The 19,974-nt window shown below is 34.5% G+C and overlaps 1 protein-coding gene across 3 annotated transcripts in view; it reads left to right on the forward strand.

Moving 5' to 3' along the window:
• Positions 1-17,427: 17,427 nt before the first annotated feature.
• LOC131150616 (uncharacterized) overlaps positions 17,428-19,974 on the forward strand; it is a 69,123-nt gene continuing 66,576 nt past the window's right edge. For 2 of the 3 annotated variants that reach the window (XM_058101446.1, XM_058101445.1), the window contains exon 1: positions 17,434-17,612. In XM_058101446.1, coding sequence (XP_057957429.1) covers positions 17,530-17,612 — 83 coding nt within the window. In that variant the 5' untranslated portion in view covers positions 17,434-17,529. Of the gene's footprint in view, positions 17,613-19,974 lie in introns of all 3 variants that reach the window. The other variant, XM_058101443.1, reaches the window with a different exon arrangement.

Consider the following 19,974-nt stretch of genomic DNA (forward strand, 5'->3'; position numbering starts at 1 on the left):
TAAGTAATTTATGAAATTTTGGTATTTTTTCTTGTAGGGCAACTATCGGAAGCTAAAAACCGACGACACTTTTTAATCTGTGCGTAACTCTCTCATCCAACTTTCGATTCAGATTATTCAAGATGCCATAGAAAGATAAGAAAATGTTCTACAATTTTCATGTTTTGCATTTTACGAAATAATGGATGTATCAAGATCGAAATCAGACGTGAAGTTAGCATACGCCATTTTATGGATTATTTCGACAATTCTTCGTAATCTTGGCGTAACTTTCTCATCCGAGCTCCAATTGAGATGATTCAAAATTATGAGAAAAGCTAAAAAAGAGCTCTACATCTTTTGTGTCTTAAGATTTGAGAGTTACAAGTTATAAGAGGGTCGAAAGTAGGCTTGAAAGAGGAGGGCAGTTCGTGTACCTTTGAAAAAAAAGAAAAAAAGAAAATAAAAAAATAAAAAATGAGATGTGACCCGGCCGTGCAGCCGGGTCATCTCAGAAGGGTGAGGCGCTGGGTATATAGAAAGGAAAGACAAAAGAATGGAAAGACAAAAGAAAGGAAAGAAAAGCAAAGAAAGGAAAGACAAAAGGAAGGGAATGAAAAAGTAAAAGAGGACGGTTTCCTTAGGAAAAAGCGGTGCGCAAGAAGAGAAGAGGGGGGCAGCATGCGCTGTGCTGGAGAGAAAGGCCGCACCATAGGAGAAAAAAAGAATTTATTTTTTTTTGGTGAGACACACAAGGGAGGCCAAACTGCAGAAGGTTTTGGAGGAAAAATTATTTTTTGGAAGCTTTCTTGTGGTTTTCTTTTGGGGGTGCTGCGAAGATATACACACAGCCAGCAAAAGAGAGTTGGAAGCACGCAAAAATAATATTTTTTCAGAATCGGAAGGCAGCGAACAACGGCGGTGTTCGGAGTGTTCGTGACGCGCGACGGCAATGCGGCGAGTGTTGATCTTTCCCGTATGCTCCAAATTGAAGAAAATATGGTGAAATTTGTTATGTTGGATTTAATTTTCGGAATGAACTAAATTTTTGAATTCTAGGAAAACGATGTAGCCAGTTTCGAACTATGCTTGCTCTTTGATGCTAATCTGAAGTAGTTTTCATTAATGTTTGTTTGAGTTATTCTGTGCCTAATGCTTTTAATTAACTGACCATTAATTAAATGATTTTAGTTTTATGATTTGCTACCGAAAGGGGGGGATTATAGGATAGATCTTGGATAATTCAGCGTAGGTAAATATAGAGATCGAAAGACTTGTATAAACCTACGTAGCATTAAAAATCGAGGGTCTTACTCCGTTCTTGCGTTATTAATTTGCATACTCTTATGTTAAATAATAAACAAGAATAGGTTCTGATTGACTATTGAAAGAGGCTTTTGGAAAAATTGGCGATTTGCTATCAAACAAAGAAAACGAAGTTGAATTAGCTAAATGAGTAAAGTATAGTGAGAAACTAGGTGAAATCGGTTTCCTAGAAGTTTTCACATCATCAATTTGACACGCGGTATCCAGTTTTAAATTCTCCTGAATAGTTTATTTAAAGTAGCTTTGTTTAAATGATGCAGTCTAAAATTATTAATTTTTCTAAATAAAATCAAGGTTAGTAAAATTTCGGTACTTGGTAAAATTAAGACATCAATCCCTAAGGATGATACTCTACACATCATTATATTATAAAATTACGATATTGTGCACTTGCAGTTTGCATCGGTCACTTATAGATTACAGTTCAGTTCAGAAATACAGTTGACACGGTTACAGTTTATTTCAGTGTCATGGTTAATACAGTTATTTCAGAATCATGGTAAATCAGATAGTTGTATATAAAGATGTATTATATAGTATCAGACCCTGTTGGACTATACAGTTTACAGAGCACAGTATCGTAGCTACAAATATTTAGTTCAGAGTGCAACCACCAATTCAGATAATACGTGGTAGTAGGTCGATCATACAGTACCCACGAGTGGACAGGCTCCCCATCAGATATGGGTTGAGGAGAGCGATCAGACCAAGCGAGTATAGTGGTTTACCCTGGTCGGCCAACCAGGGTAGATCCCGCCTACGGGCCACACAACCCTGTCATAAGGGATTAAATCATGACACACAGTTATCCACCGAGAAGTTTTCAGTTATTATTATGTATATACAGAATTACAAGGAGAGGGAATATATTTATGTACATTAGAAGTATTTTGAATAGTAACCTAAAATACTGATATGTTAAACAACATGGAAATGGTGGTGGTTTCTATTAATTGTGTTGTAATTATAGATTAAGTTATACATGATTATATAACAACAGGTTTTCATAGTATTGAAACTCATTTGCCACACACTAGTAATAACATATTTCGTCTTACTGAGCGTTGGCTCATCCCATTACTTTAACATTTTTCAGGTGATCCAGGGAGGGGAGTAGACCAGGCTCGCAGATAGAGGGGCCTCAGTACTACCCTGTTAGTAGAGAGTGAGTATGTTTTTGGAGCATTTCTGTATAGCCCTAGCCCAGTTGAGGGTATTTTGCGGAACAGCCGTACATGTATATTTTGGGAACATTTTAGCACTCTAGTATTGTATAATTTGGATATGGTTATATGAATCCCGCTTCTTGCTGCTTAGGTTGACAGTTTGGTATTAGAGCATTATAGTTGTTATAGTATATATATAAAAAAAAAAAACCAGATAAATGTCAGGTCATTACAAAACATGTCAATTGGAGTTTGCAGACTAAAGCACAATGGCGACCAGGTGGATGAGCCTTCGTGAAGATATCAGTCAACTGATAAGCCGAAGGAACTGACAAAAGGCGAAGTGTCCTTTCCAGAAGATGATGACGCATAAAATGACAGTCGATTCGATGTGTTTGGTGCGTTCATGAAAGACATCATTGTGAACATTCTGGACAGCACTATGATTATCACAATAAAGTCGAGTACTCGAAAGCTGAGGAACACCCTATCTTGGAGAAGCCAATGAAGCCAAAGAAGCTTAGAAGTAGTATCAACAAGAGCCTAATACTTAGCCTCAGTGCTAGAGCGAGCAACAACAGTCTGCTTTTTGCTCCACCAAGAGATAAGAGAGTCATTAAGTAGAAAAATAAAATCAGTGGTAGACTGACGATCAGTAGGGTCCCCTGCCCAATTAGCATCTGAATAAACCTGCAACGTCAAGGATGAGTGAGAGGAAAAAAAAGCCCATGAACTAATGTTCCCTTCATATATCGTAAGATGCGAAGAATAGCTACTCATAGTGAACGGAATGAGAAACCGACATAAACTGACTAACAAGATGCATTGCATAGGCAATGTATGGTCTAGTGATAGTGAGATAAATCAAGCTCCCAACAAGCTGTCGGTAACTAGTGGCATCGAGAAGGAGCTCCCCATCAGTAGAACAAAGTTTGATGTTAGGCTCCAGCGGACTGTCAGTTATCTTACAATCTGAGATCAGCACGTGTGAGAAGATCAGAAACATATTTGGCTTGGGTCAAAGAGTAGCCATCAGAGGTAGGGGATACTTCTAAGCTGAGGAAGTAGCGAAGAGAACCAAGGTTTTTCATCTCAAACTGCTGACACAGAAATTACTTAAGCTCATGAATACCAGAAGTATCATCACTAGTAATGATCATATCATCAACATAAAGTAGTAGAATAGTGCTGCAAGTAGCAATGTGACGGGTAAAAAAGGCCGAATCATAGGGGCTAGAAGCAAACCTAGGCTATGCAACAGTGGAGCTGAACTTTGCAAACCAAGCACGGGAAGCTTTCTTAAGCCTATATAAAGCACGACAGAGACGATAGACCTTACCAAGTGGATGAGGATACCTTGGAGGGGGCTGCATATATACCTCCTCATCCAAATCACTATATAAGAAGGCATTTTTGACATCCATCTGAAATAATGGTCGTCGTTCGGCAAAAGCAATAGCCAAAAGGGAGCGAACGGAGGTAATACAAGCAACAAGGGCAAATGGCTCCTCATAATCAATGCCATATTCCCGAGTAAAGCTCTTTGCCACTAAACGAGCTTTATGTCTTACTTTAGAACCATCAGAGTTCGTTTTCTATTTATACACCCATTAGTTCCCAACTACAGTCTTTCTAGGAGGCAGGTCAACCAGGTCCCAAGTATGAGTTTTGTGAAGTGCATCAAGTTCTTCAGACATAGCTGGCTGCCAAACGGGAAAAAAACAAGCTTCGCAATAATTACAAGGCTCGTGAAGGGAGTTAAGAGTAGAAAAACAGTGATAATCACTAAGATAGGTAGGAGGTGCCATTACTTGACTAGAACGACAGACATCCAAATTAGAGGACTCAGGTAGAGTATATGCAATAACATGATCATCAGACAGTCTAGGTTCGGGAGAGGCATACGTGGAGTGATCACCTGATAAGCTGTCATGACTTGCATTAGAGGAAAAATCGGGAGAGGGATTAATGGCTGGGTTAGTGAAAATGGGAAAGTATGAGGAACAATCGAAAGAAAATAGAGAGATACTAGTGAACATTTTGTGTTCTCAAAACTGAACATGCCGAGAGACTCAAAGACGCTTGGCTATGGGGATGTAACATCAATAACCCTTGTGTTCAATGCCATAACCAAGAAAGCAACAGAGACAAGAGCGAGGTTCAAGTTTTTTATGTTCATAAGGTGGGAGTAAGACCAAGCAAGAACATCCAAATACTTTGAGAAGAGAATAATCAGGTACCTTTCCATAGAGAATCTCATATGGAAATTTATTGGAAAGAGTAGAGGTAGGAACCCGATTAATAGTGTAAACAGCAGTAAGAGCAGCTTTACCCCAAAAGGATTTTGAGAGGGATGCAGAGAAGAATTGAGAGCGAATAGTGTCAAGAATGTGGCGATGCTTATGTTCTGCACGACCATTCTATTGGGAGGTGGATGGACAGGATCGATGGGATAAGGTGCCGGCCTCTTGAAGTTCTTCAATGAAAGGGGTAGAAGTATATTCCAGGGCATTATCGGACCAAAAGACTTTAATGGTGCGATCAAACTAAGTTTTAATCATCTGCTTAAAGTCACGAAAAACATTAAGTAACCCAGTGCGATCATGCAAACAATAAATCCATGTATACCGAGAGTAATCATCGATAAAAATGACAAAGTAACAAGACTCGCCCTTAGTAAGGACATGAGTAGGTCCCCAAATATCAGAATGAACCAAATTAAAAGGTGCAGAAGACAAATAATTACTTTCATTAAAAGGTAAAACTTTCTATTTCCCAAGTTGACAAGGCATACAATCAAAAGGTTCAAACTTAACATTTCCTAAGCAACCCCTAGAAGTTAAATACTGAACACATGACAAAGAGGTATGACCGAGACGAGAATGCCAAACATTGGAAGACACTGCAGCAGAAAGAGACAGAAGAGAACATGAACGAGGTAAATGTAGAGATGTGAGCTCGAAAAGGAGGCCAACTTTATGCGGGTCCCAAAAAGTTGGCCCATCTTCCGATCCTGCACATCATAACCTTTGTGAGAAAAGATTAAGATTAAACCACTTTCAACAAGTTGACCAACAAAAGGAAGATTAAGAGACAAGTTAGGTACAACATATGCGTCAAGTACAAAAAAAGTAGGAGTAGAAACATAACCAAGATGACTAACAAACATATGTGAACCATCAGCAGTATAAATTAAGGGAACAAGATTTAAAGACTATTTATGTATCACTAAAGAGGAATCAGAGGTCATATGATTGCAATAGGCAGAATCAATAAACCAAGGTGTAGAGGTACCTGTGGAGACCAATAAGGCAGTAGAAGTGCGGGATAGAACCTTGGTAATAATTGCCTCAAGGTCAACTGCAGAAAGAGATAACAAAGGAGGTGTAGAAGATGGAGCAGAAATTGAGTAGCTGGTGGAGACAACAACAATAGGCTTGGAAGAGTAAGATGCCTTAACCTGGAGAGCATCCCTAGCATCCTTAGCCTTCTTCTTAGGACAATCGGAAATACGGTGACCGTCTTCCTTACAATAGTGGCACTGGCCATTGAAACAGCGCGGTTTAGAAGAAGCAACAACTACAGTTGGAGTAGCCGGAGTAGAGGAGCTACTTGGAGAAGTAGCCAAGACCATATCGGTAGAATGAACTCAATGAGTCTGTTGTCATGTCTCCTCAGAAATGAGCTCGACAAGAGCAACCTCAAGTGTAGGAAAAAGAGATCAATGTAACAAGAAAGCTCGAGTATTCTCAAATTCATCCCGGATATGCATCATAAAGTATATAAACTGACAACGATCCTGATATACAGCAAAAAGCTTAATCGACTGCTTATCAGAAAAAGCACGGTCAGCTTGAGAAAGCCAATCCCAAATGCCACTAATCTAAGCATGAAACTCAACAATAGACTGTCCAGGTTCCTAATGCATTTGGGAAAGCCTAGTTTTTAACTGAAACTCGAGAGCAACATTGCTACCATAGTTTTATCATTTTGCCAAAAAATCCCAAGCAAGTTTGGCATTATGAAATTTAGGAAGTAGACTCTGAATAATAGGAGCTGATGTATTACTAAACTAGGAAATGATCTTACTGTGAGTACTTTCCTATTCATCAAGAGTCTCATCAAACTTCTTTGTGGATTACGTGTCAGTTTTTGTGAATTTTTGTTTTGTTCTAGTAACAAAACACCATAATCTCCGACCAATCAAAAAAATTCATATTTGTTGGGCCCAAGCATTGTAGTTGGAGTCATTCAAAACAATCTTTATAGGGTGAGTAACATTAGTTAAAAATGCCATAAAAAAATGGATAATAATTACCAATTTAAAATAAAAAACAATTTAACATAATCTGAGAGACGAATCTGGGATCTACGAGCACTCTAGGAGGCAAGTCTGAGAGATACACGCCAAAAAACTAATGCTTCCCCAAAGAAAGAACATTGTCAGAGAGAGCTGAGTACGGAACTGAGAGGTGAGGCGGTTTGCTACAAGAGCTATCTATATCCTGCATGTGGTGGTCATGTAGAAAAAAGAGAGATGCAAGGACAATATTTAAATTTTGAATTACTGTAAAAAATAATCAAGTCCCGAATCAGTGCTATGGTGGTGTCAGAGAGATCGTCAGAAAACAGAGGAAAAAAAAAAAAGAGAACGCCAGCAAGTGCTCTTCTCTGGTTCGGTGAAATACTTGCGATTCCAGCAATGTTGGGTTTCGGTGGGGTTTCTATGGCTCACAATCAGAGCGGAGACTGGTTCTACAGCCCACTGGCCGTGCGAAGGCACCACCAGATGTTGCAGCAGCGTAACCGCTGTTGCTGCTACCGGAGAACGAAGCCGACGCCGAGAGACGAAGCTGAGAGACGACGCTGAGAGATAAGAGAAATAGAGTGGCCGAGCGAGATGATGATGTTGAATGAAGAGCGCCGGAGAATCAAGAATGTCGCCGAAGAATCAAGAAGGCCACGATACCGAGAGTTGCAGCAACAGAGTCCACGATACGTCTGAGGAGACAAGAACGCCAAAGAATCAAGAAGAGAGGATACCGAGAGTTGCAGCAGCAGAGTCCACGATACGTCTGAGAAGACAAGAACGCCAGAAAATCAAGAAGGACGCTGCACGACAGACGAGAGCAAGGGGTGGGCTATGATCAGAGTTTCGCGGCGGCGTTAGGAGATTAGAAGGCTCGAAACCTAGGTTTAGAAGGCTCTGATAGCAAAAACTCTGTATTATTCTTTTTGTATATAAAATTGTACGAGGCCATTCTTTTATAGGTGATGAAGGCATACTACAAGAGTAACCTAAATTAGAGAGATATATAATTAGGGAGATAATGCTAATAAATAAGTTTGTAGGTTAATAATATAGTGAAAGCTCATTTATCTTTTTTATATTTATATTTTTTCCTACTATGCACATACATTCAGTATGTGGGCACTTTTGTTCACAAGTTAAATAAATTTATCTAAACTCAAGTTTAGTTCATTGGACACATTAAAAATACTTCTTTTTATAAATGCTTTTAGAAATATTTGTATAATTGATAATCACTTTTTATCTCTATGATACCAAGTAATTATTCACATAATTAGCAACTAGCATCTTCATATGCAATGAGAAAACTAAGCACTAACTAACAATAATTTGCAAATATCAAGAATCTCATTTATATGATAATTTGCAATCCACACACTTTTAAGATTTGCAAGACAGATGCGTTAGAAATCGGATATGGCTGAATCCTAAAACAAGTAATTGACAATAAAAAAAAAATTAGTGAGTTTCACTTTGAAGGATGAAATGAGACTCGGGAGAGATATTCCATCGTTAAAATAAAAATAAAAATACCAGCAATAGGTCTGTGTATCACAAAATTCCAAGATGGCCTATTAAATAAGAAATACCCTTTAAGGTTGATTGTAAATAGCTATAAAAAATTTAACATCAAAATAAATCTTTGTTAGATGACAGACTTTATTATCCGTTTTTGATTTTGATATTGAAGATATTAAAGGAGAGACAAACTCTTTACCTGATTTTCTAACTTGTGACTTTTTACAGAGCAAAAGTGATGAAAAAACTTAAGACTAATTCCAAATACAAATATGTAATAAAAAATTATATATCCCCCTTGATCCTATAGAAAAAATGCTATGAAAAATTATTTCATGACAAAATTTTCTCCTACCTTTAAGACACCTTAATCACGACCATTACAGTATAAAACTTTACCACCAATTCCCACTTTCTCCCTTCTCCCTACCACATCATCTAAATCAAAATCATCCAATACTATCCCCTTGACCAATAGATGTTCTATTTTGGGACAATCCTTTCCTCACTTACAATCTAAATTAAGCACCTACAAAGACAAAGTCTTGAAATCCTCAACTGCACATACAACATCTTCCTCGCTATTCAGACCAACCGTGATCATTTCCCTTACTTGATCAAACCATATATTGACAAATTCTTTTCTCGAGCTAGAATTTTTTACCCCATAAATCCTTGATAATCCTAAAAAAATTGTTGAAAAAATTATTGACGATGAATTCCACCAAATTCCCTAGCATGGCAAGAAGCAACAAAATTTTTAATGAATTTATCTTGATTGATCAACTTAGATTTTTGAAGTTATTGACAAACATGATCTAACAAAATTAACTTTTATTAAAATGAAAATTAATCGTATGTTGTCTTTAAAACGTTGGGGATGCAACCCCGAACTCAACAACAATATTTTGTCAACCATTCTCTTCATCGGAGTTTAATTATTGGGATTATAAATATGGTTGGACAAAACTTTGTATAGGCAGAATAAGGGATTTTTCCTTGCTTGGTTTATATATTTTGACAGAAATATGACAATTGAAGTCCGTTATTGATTTCACAAGTTGGGGATTAAATTTAGTCTATCTAAATATTTCTTTACCCTTCAACTTAAAGAGACTTACAAATTCTACAACAACAATATTAATCTCTTGGACCACTGGCTAGAATACCTTATGTTATCTATATTTTACTAGATTTTTGACTTGACATGGATTATTATAATGGAGTACACGATTCAAGTTAAAGTCATAAATACAAGGTTTCATATTTTGACTGATAAATTAAAATTAAACGATAAAACGATATAAATCTGAGCAATTTGACAAAATTGGCTATATCCAAATGGTTTGAATAAAATCCATAACTGAACAAGTCTAATGACCAATTAGAATTTTTAATGGCAAAGGTTCAAATGCATGGAAGGCTTGCCTTGGCAAAAACTAGAGAATAAATTCTTCAAATCCTCAATGAATATATGTCTACCTACACAAGTGAAGACAATAGTTTCCAAATAAATTATTTGCAAGACAATGAAAATGATTACTTTGAAATCGATTTCTTACATTAATAAGGATTGTTGACATAAACTGACAAGAACAATAAAGAAGATGGCGTGACAACAACAAACAAAAGCAATAAAGTAAATATCCGTACAAAAGCAATAAAGTAGATGTCCTGACCAAACAATATAGTAAAGAGATTCCCTTAAATGATAAAATAATAATTTTTTTCCCTTCTTTATGATTTGTTGTTGTTGAAAATTACTTATGAGAGTTTTGTCTCACATTCAAAATTTGAACAATGAATGAGTTAATATATACGGTTGAACCTAAAACCAAATAGTTTAAACTTTTGGTTAAAGTTAATGCTAAGATAGCATGAAGACTCCTTGATTCTAATAGTTATTTATCAAAATCTATGATGAAAGATGCAATAACAAATAATCTTTGAATTCTCACTGTGTAATTAACTAGTTAAAAGGCGAAATAAGTTTTATTGGTAGTCCTTATATGACAACTTTCATAATGCCTATACTACCCTTTAACTTTTATTTTTCTATTTTGTTTATGCTATATGATGTCCAAAATACTCCCATTAAAGCCTCAATACTCTTCCATTCTTCTCACAATTTTCATTTTCTCATTTAATTCAAATAACTTATCTCTTACACACTTAACTCCCTAGCATTTCATCTCCTAATGACTTTCTCTCTCCCCACTTATTGTCATTTCTCCGCATGTCCTTTTGTCTCCTTAATTTTTCTTTATACATAGAAAGCTTTTTTATTTTATTTTGACAAGTTGTGCGTAGTAAAATTAGTAAAAATATTAGGTGCTATTGAGTTCCCACATCAGCATCAAAGTTGATAGTCATTTACCAATGCCTATATGACAATTGTTAGTCTATTTTTTTTTTCTCCTAAGATATTGGTTGTTAAAACATGACATGCTCTTCGGTATTAACTATTTACATTAGTAGCTAGCCAATTGAATCAACATGTAATACTCTCTCTCTCTCTCTCTCTCTCTCTCTCTCTCTCTCTCTCTCTCAGCGATCCACAGTATTTGAGAACTACTACTTTCTTGTAAATGCATCTTTCAACCACCATCTTTCTGATAAATGATTTTTACAGAGAAATAGTGACAATGATATAATAATGTATATAAATAAATTTTGTTGGTTAATAATATGGTGAATGAAATACTTTTTCGACAACATATTACCTCGAAGCACTTTTCTCTTTTTTAGATGTTTATTTTTCCCTACAACACACACATATTCAGTTTGCGGGCACTTTTGTTCACAAATTAATTTTTTTTTTAATCTAAACTCAAATTTAGTTCTTTAGAGACATTAAAAACATTTTTTTTTTTTTGTAATATTGCTTTTAGAAATGTTAATATAATTGATAATCATTGTTTATCTCTATGATATCAAGTAATTATTCACATAATTAGCAATTAGCATTTTCATACACAATGAGAAAAATAAGCACTGACTAATAATAATTTGTAAGGGGATTGTATATTTAGAGATGGGTCAAAAGTACCAACTTTTAAGCAGTTGTTGGTTGTCGGCTTGAAGGTTTTAGGTCATTATTTGGATAGTGATTTCTTTTGATTCTTGTAATTTTTTCTTTTCACTTAATCAAATAATATCTTGTAACTTATATGTGTAGTGTTTTAATTGTTTCTTATTTATTCCAAGGGGATGCAAACATATATATATATATATATATATATATATATATATATATATCCTTTATTAATGCATATATAATTTCTTTTGACTAGGCATGATGAATAGTGTTGAATATATGCAAACTACAACAAATGAAAAGCGATATTTATGTTTTATCACGCATATTGACTCCTGATTTAGAAGTATGCTCTTTAAACAATGTTGACAAAATATTCCTATGATATATTAATGTTCTAGGAATGAAGATAAATTGCAGCGCCCCAAACCCGGCGTGGGTCCGGAGTGCCACTCTTCATAAATAAATTCATATAATCTCTGATACCATGATATAATGACTCGAACCCAAAGTAGGGTATCGAGTACACCTGTCCATAACTCAATTTAAAATCATGCAGCGGAAAATATTTTAAACCTCAAAACTATACCAGAGTTCTAATACCACCATAATTACACATGTACCTCAAAAGCATTTATACTACATCCCAAATAGACAAAAGCATATCTATATACATATCAGTGTCACACATGCACTTACTCTAAGCTATAATAACTAAACTCCCGCCCGAAGCTCGCTAAACTCGACTCCCTGTATTTCCTGAAATGTGATAAAATTTTTGGGGGGAGACACTTTTCGGTAAGACGGAATAAAGTATTATCAGTGTGTGGCTAACATGAGTTTTAGTGTAAACAAATATAACCATTAATGTAATTTTAAATAAACAAAACATTTGTAAACTGTAACTCACACCTATATAATTTAAAAATGCATATTTTCTGTAACGACCCGAAAAATAATTTCAAGAAATTGTCAGAACTCGTCGACGAATACAGGGCTTCGTCGACGAGTACATAAGGAAATTCATCGATGAATACAGGGCCTCGCCGATGAAAAAATACCGAGAGGGGTTATGGGGTAGTTTGAATTTCGTCGACGAATACAAGGACTCGTCGGCGAATTTATTGAAAGATTCGTCGACGAGATGATGTGTGTCGTCGACGAAGGCCGCAGTATAAAAGTGGAAAACTCAGATTTTTATCACTTATCCGCACCCCTCTCTCTCTTTACGACTCTCTCTCACTTCTCTCTTCATTTCCAGGCCTGTTTTTGCCAGATCGACGATCTGAGGCTACCACGACGCTCCTGGCGAGATTCTCTACAAGTCTGTCAGAGCTGATTGCTGGAAAAGTTGGGTTGGATTTCGTCCCAATCTCAGGGTATGACATTTTATTCAGTATTTGTCTTTCCCTCAGCTATAAGAAATGTTGTAGGTAAGAAAATACTGATGTTTTGTTCTGAGGGATTGTGTTTTCAGGATGTTGGGTTAGGAACCTTGTGGGTATAGAGTCAGAATTTTATAGGGGCTTTTCAAAGTTAAGGTAAGGAAAATATATTATGCTAGGAATTTTTATAATGCTATCAGAGATTTCATAAATACATATTGATATCAGTTTATTATACAGTATTTATAGAATATGAGTTTAAATACTTGTGTGGCCTGAGTAGATTTTTATGTAATGAAAAAATGTATACAACTTTCATAATGAATCATATTATACTGGACATACAGATATATATATATATATTCACAGAGATTATACAGGGAAATGTACCTGCATATACAGCTCTTCTATGAATAATTTCATGAAACAAATATATATATATATATATATATATATATATATATATCATACACGTATACTTGTGTACAATTTTGTTCAAATCAGTATTTATATCACAGTTTTATATAGAATAGTATATACAGAGTTATAGTATGTCATGTTTCCTATTACCATAACATACAGAGTATATAGACAGAGTGTATAGACAGATATACAGGGGTAGCATCAAGATGCTACCGATATAGTATACAGAGATTATGGTAACTTTAGGAACATGAAGAAAACAGTAAAAGAGTATATATGTATATAGTATTAGATCCTTGTGGAAAGATTACAGACAGATACAGTTTACAGAGCACGGTACCGTTGCTATATACAGATGGAGTGCAACCACATATTTCAGATAGTGTGTAGGTACCGTCTAATCGTGCTCGGAGAGGATGCAACTCCCCAGTACGCTGGGTAGAGGGGGCCGGTTAGACAAGGTAGCAGCCAGTTCCGTGCCTAGGAGAAGATGCAGTTTGGCCGGGTTAAGGTAGTGTAGAGTATATTGACTTATCTGGAGGGCCGACCAGATGAAGTCCCGCCTACGGGCCGCACAACCCTGTCATGAGGGGTCAAATCATGACGTACAGAGTCCTAAGGATAAAGCATAGATATGTAAATGTATACAGTTTTACAGTATATGATAAATATAGTATGATACTATCAGTATGAAAAGTAAAAAAACAGAAGATGCAATATATTTTAAATTGTGAAAGAATGATATGCTTTACAGATGATTTATTGTATTACAGTTCAGTACTATTTTAAGTATTCTTAACTTAGTTGTCACACACTAGTAATAGCATATTTTCACTTACTGAGCGTCGACTCACCCCATTACTTCACCATTTTTCAGGTGAACCAATTAGACGAGCAGATCAGGCTTGCGAATAGAAAGTAGTTTAATCACCCTGGTTATAGGGTGAGTTTTTGTTAGAGCGGTGTATTTTTGAGTAGATGATGCTGGAGGGGTATTTTTGTATGACTATGGTCTGTATATACTGAATTCTAGTACTGTATAGTAAATATGTGAATGACTGCATGATATGTGTTTTCGTTGTTTAGGTATGGATGTGAATATAAAAAAAAAAATAGTATGAGATTTGAGGTTGTTACATTTTCCTTCAATATATAAATATATATAACACTGGCTCACTAATAGCTCCATTTATATAAATTTACAAATATGTATAAAAATCGACTATCACCTATTTCGTAGCTCTTCACACATTATATGACCATTTCACTCATTTCTCAATTCACCCATTTCGTGGCCCTTCACATGTTATATGGTCATTTCACCCATTTCGTAACCCTTCACACATTATATGACCAATTCACCTCTTTCATGGCCCTTCACACGTTTCATGATCAATTCACTCATTTCGTGGCTCTTTCATCATATAACATCATATAATAATAATTTTATCTTTTTTTATCATACAATTTGCCATAAATCTCATCAATATTCCAAATCAAACACATACCAAATATAACACCGGGAAAAAAAAAATCTCAACATGCTTATTTATGCATTAAATAAATTAACTCATGCCACACAATTTATACAATAACTATAATTTCACGAATTGCTTGCAGAATTTTCAAAATGTATATATATACTTGGTAATTTAATTAAAATGACGGTACGATCAACTACCCGTTTTAAAATTTAATTCACAATATATATATAAACCCGAATATGATCAAATCCACGCAATTTAATTTAACTCAAAAAAATATTTCCAAACAAAACCTAATCTGATCAAATCCTTGCAGTTTACTCCAATACCAAAAATATTACCAAAAACTCAATCTGATTAAATCCCTGCAATTTAATTTAATCCCAACAATATTTTCAAAAACCCGATCTGATCAAATTCCTACAGTTTAATTTATTCTAAAAAAATATTCCCAAAATCATATACTCAAATTTTAGAGGTTAAATTTTTTAAAAATAGAAACCTGACATAATCTATTCCCTTTACCTTAACCCTGGAGTGGTACCTATGACGTTCAAACGATGAAATCTCTACGATTAAAACGTTGAGGAGCGGAACTGAGACTCGGAAATAATGTTCATTTTTCAATTTGGCCAAGAAATCGAGAGAAAATTTAGAGAGAGAAAGTTTGATGAGAGAGAGAGAGTGCGGGCATTCTACGGGGGTTTTGAAATTGAATTCCAATCTTCCATTGGAATTGAATCAGGCTACTTTGTGAAGTATCCTTACATATAATAATAATAATATTATTATTATATTATATTAATATATTATATAATTAAATTAATAATTCTTATTACTTAATTAATTAATTATTTAATTAAATTTTTTTAGGATCACTACATAAATCATATATTGAATATTTATAAACTAAAACCAAAGTTTTGAAGTGTCCTTTTTTTTTTTTCAATCAATCATGACGAGGTTTTTTTATTAAATTTTATTGAAAAAAATAAAATTATAATTTTCGGATGTGTCTTTGAGTTAGTTCTATATGCATATCTTTACCTTGAATAGCGCTCAACACGGAGGGAGGTAAAATTTAAAATGTGACACCACATGTACAACATGATGTTGGCATAAGTGGCAACTCAAGAGGAAAGGTAAATTGGGTTTACTGAAAATTAAAAACTTGGTATAAAATTTAAGACAAATTAAACAATTAAGCAAAACACTTAAACATAAAAGCAATTTAAAGAAAAAGGGAAAAGAAATTGTAAACTCTTTGTTATAATAGTTTAGCAACCGGCTTACGTCCATTCTTTCAAGACCAATTATATTGAGATTTTACTAACTCTCCTTTGTTTTAACAGAGACTAAGGAAATCAATACAATCCCTTGTTTTTCAGAGATAAGACAACCAAATTACAATCTTTATTTCTTATGGAGACAAGACAACCAAAATAACAAAGTTTACAAAAGAAAATTCCTCGCAAGGAAATGTTTTTAATAAAATCTTAAGACAAACTTTTAATAAATAATAAAGACCGCTGCTGAAGAGTTTTTCTCTTAAAGATGAGAAAATGAAAGAACAAAGAGAGATTAAGAAAAAATGCAAACAAAAACACTTAAATATTTAGTGTCGGTTTGTTTTTTAATGTTCTCAAGGTTTAGGAGGACACACATATAAAGTTTGGATGAAAACAAACTCTTTTTAACCGTTTGAGCCTTTTAGCTTGTTATACTAGTCGACCGTTTACTAGTTTCAGTTGACCTCTCATTGGGTTCGATCGACCGCTAATTAGTTGTTAGAGAGGAAAAAGTGACAATTACAGGCAAAAAGCTGATAGATCGGTCAACCATCTTTAGGGATTAGTTAATCACTCCTTAGAACCGATAGATCATTTTTGGAACAAGGCCAGGGTTTGATTAACTTTTTGCTCCTAAAATACTGATTTAAGTCCTTAAGTGTTATGTCTTACATTTTATCGTAAATTTACAAATTAAAGTACATTAAGATTGAGAGAAAAATAAAAGGAATAAATTGATTACAAATTTTAAATATCGTCTATTGATTATCTTACTTTTCTTCAACTTTAATGACTTAAATTTTGTTGAAAATAACTTCGGTACAAAATAATTAGTCAACAATAGTTTGTTATCATAAAAATTAGATTAATGAAATTTTAAAGTTAAAACATGTGCTCTACACTAATATGCTTAAAAATTTAAAAGGCCATCACACCATATTTTGTGATTGAAAAATCACAAAATAAAGTGATATTATAATAAGCTAACCTTTTTTTTTTTTTTTTTTGAATAGTTGAGCATAAGTTACACAATGAAAAATAGTCTATCCCATATTTTTAACTCCGAACCTTTAATAAATGGAAAATGTTAGGTCTCTCAAAAAATCCATGATGGCACGGATTTATGTGGCAAGACATCAGTGGGTGCAGGCATGTAGATTGGTAACAATGGGTACTAGTGCCTAGAATCCACACATCGCATAATGTCTTAATACGTCAACTTGTATCACTACGAGCTTGAGTCATATAATACAATTATTAATAAAAAAAACATCAAACATCGTAATCATATAATAATATATTGTATTTTTTTATAATCTAACATCACATAATTATAAATTTCTCCCTATCATTTTTATTCAATCTAAAAATCCAATTTGTTGTATAACTTAGTTAACAAAGGGTTTGAGCTTTGATATGAATAATATTTTTGTCGTACGATGGTCTATTTTTCAATTTCCTAAAATGCTCTTCCAACAACCTATATTTCTCAGAAAAAAGAAAAAAAGAAAAAAGAAAACCAGTAGTTTACACATGGGAAAAGAAGAACACCCCATCAGGAGGTTCGGTCGCCATTCTCCGACAATCCTCATTTCCCTCGAAGACAAAAGATGCCGAACTCGCATTTGAATATTTGCTTCATAGTGTTGCATTTGCTCATAATTCAGTTTTCACCCAGAGTCTCATCGATCAGGTAATGCTTTTCTCATCTACTGCAATGATTGGTTGCCAAGAAAAGCGAATAGAGCACGAGAAAAGAAAATTCCAAAATCGTTTTTAGTTTTTCTCTAAGAAGAAGTAAAACCCATATTAGGCAATAAGGCAAGCACTAGGTTTATGCTTTTTAGGATTGCAAACAATTAGAAATGCATGATTTAAAATTGTAGTTTATTTTCTAAATTTTTCTCGGCAACGGAACCGAGCTCTCAATTCGTAAGTTTGTCCGTGTGTGCGGCGAGTATTAGGAATTTGGGAATTTATGAAATTGTCTGTCATAGTCCACTTCGAGGACACAATTTTTGTATTCGAAAGGACAATTACGCAAACCCATCGAAGTTCGGGAGATGTTTCCTGCATCGGTTTTCTAAATTATTTGCATTTTGGCTGTGATTACTTCTCTGAATCCTCTTTAGGCAAGTGAGTTGATTTTGAATGAAGTCTTGGTGGTAATTGAGTTGTTGTTTGGCTAAAAGAATTTCACCTTTCATATGTATGTGGATGGTATTTTGTAAAATTACTTAGCAATTTGGGCGCAAAACAGAAGAAACTGGAGTTCATCAAATTGTTCAATTCCATACTTAAAATTATAATTTGAAGATAAATTTAATTTGGAAGGACATCATTTGGTTAATTAATCATATGTTTCTGGTTCACTGGGCATTGTCATGGTTGGGTGTTAGTCCTGTAGAGCATTGTTTAACAGCTTTACATTTACTATCTTTTTTTTTTTTTTTTTTTGTGCTATGTGGTTCTGAGTTTTTGATCTTTCCATAAATATGTTGGCTACATTGATGTTAAAAGCTTTATCTATTTTAATATTTTAATACTTCATACAATTTGTAAAATCCTTACAAATGTGAACTTTTGACCGTTCTATTAATTGTGTTGATTGGTATTACTCGGCAGATAAAGGACTATGTGCTCTGTCATTACTCTGAGGTTTTTATTCATTGTTTCCCATTTTGTTGCGCCATGAGAAATCTGTACAATTCTTTTAAACCATACAAATTTCAACTTGCAAACTGGCTGATATATTGGTCAGGGTTGTCATGTGCAACTTGTAAATGCATTGTTTTCAGTTTATTCACCATTCCATCCAATTTTGGTTTAAAGAGGCAAAAAGATAAAAGAAGCTACCCTAGGTTGAGGTTCTTTGGTTGTCATTTGTTTTTTTGGTTATTTAATAATTTTTGTTGTAGATTTGTCATCTATCTTTTGCTCTATGTTTGAATGATTACTTTTTCTTTTTGACATTCAATAAGTTTTAATTTCAAAGTTCACAACCATTAGACAAAAAAAAAAAGGGTGAAACATTCCATGTTACGGTTTTATCCAAGTATATTTATGACATTCAAATTTATTCCTCTTGCTTTTGGTGGAAATTAGCTCCACAACCTTGCTTTTTTTGTTAGTTTTGCACTTATCTATTTCTTTTAGATAACAAAAATTAAATTAATGACTAAACAAATACAAGATATGGGGGACAACGCATCTTCAGCAAAAACAAAAAATTAATTATAGTAATGTTCCCTTCTAATCTTGTTGAAGATTGGAAAAGGGAAACCCCTCAAAGATCCCAAAGAATGTGCATAGAAAGAAACAAGAAAAATAACTTTCTCCTGAAGCAAAATTAAAGAAGTCTTCTGATCCTTGAAAATTCTTGTGATCCTCTTTAATTTGAGAGTCCAAAAATGTCATACACCACACAGGTCCATAATGATTTCCCACTTCTACTTTTCTTGAAGTTCCGAAGTCTCTCCCACAAAAATCATACACATTTTTGCAAGTTCACCACAATAAGAAAGCAAAGAATTTCAATGATACCTCCTGACCCTGCAATGAAAAAGAGATGAGCGTTAGTCTTGTTTGACTCGCATCATAGCAGACAAACATCTGGGCTGATCGCCTTATAAGGTCTCCTTATCTGAAGCAAGACATTTGTATTGATCTTGTTGAGAACTAGAGTCTAAATAAAAGCCCAAATCTGAAAAGGAACTTTTGCTTGCTAAACAACTTTATTCAAATGGAAAAATATAGGATTTGAAGGTTTAAATATGAGCCAAGAAAGTCTTAGAAGAGGAAAACCCTGAGAAGTCCCCAATTCAAAGCCAGGCATCCTTACCCTCCCCTGTGGTAGGAACAAAAAAATCTAGCTCACCCTGTGAGGAAGTAAGCTTGTCAACGCTTCTTTCATTGAGACTCTTGAAGAAATGGAAGTTTCATGAAAGAGAGCTCCCCTTTGAAAAGAATAAAAGCTGAAATTAGTGCATTATGAACAGTGGACAGTCTAAGAAGCTGAGACACCAACAGCTCCAAGATAGTCTCTCCCATCCAAA

The sequence above is a fragment of the Malania oleifera genome, chromosome 3 (genome assembly GCF_029873635.1).
Source record: "Malania oleifera isolate guangnan ecotype guangnan chromosome 3, ASM2987363v1, whole genome shotgun sequence".
Classification (NCBI taxonomy): Eukaryota; Viridiplantae; Streptophyta; class Magnoliopsida; order Santalales; family Ximeniaceae; genus Malania; species Malania oleifera.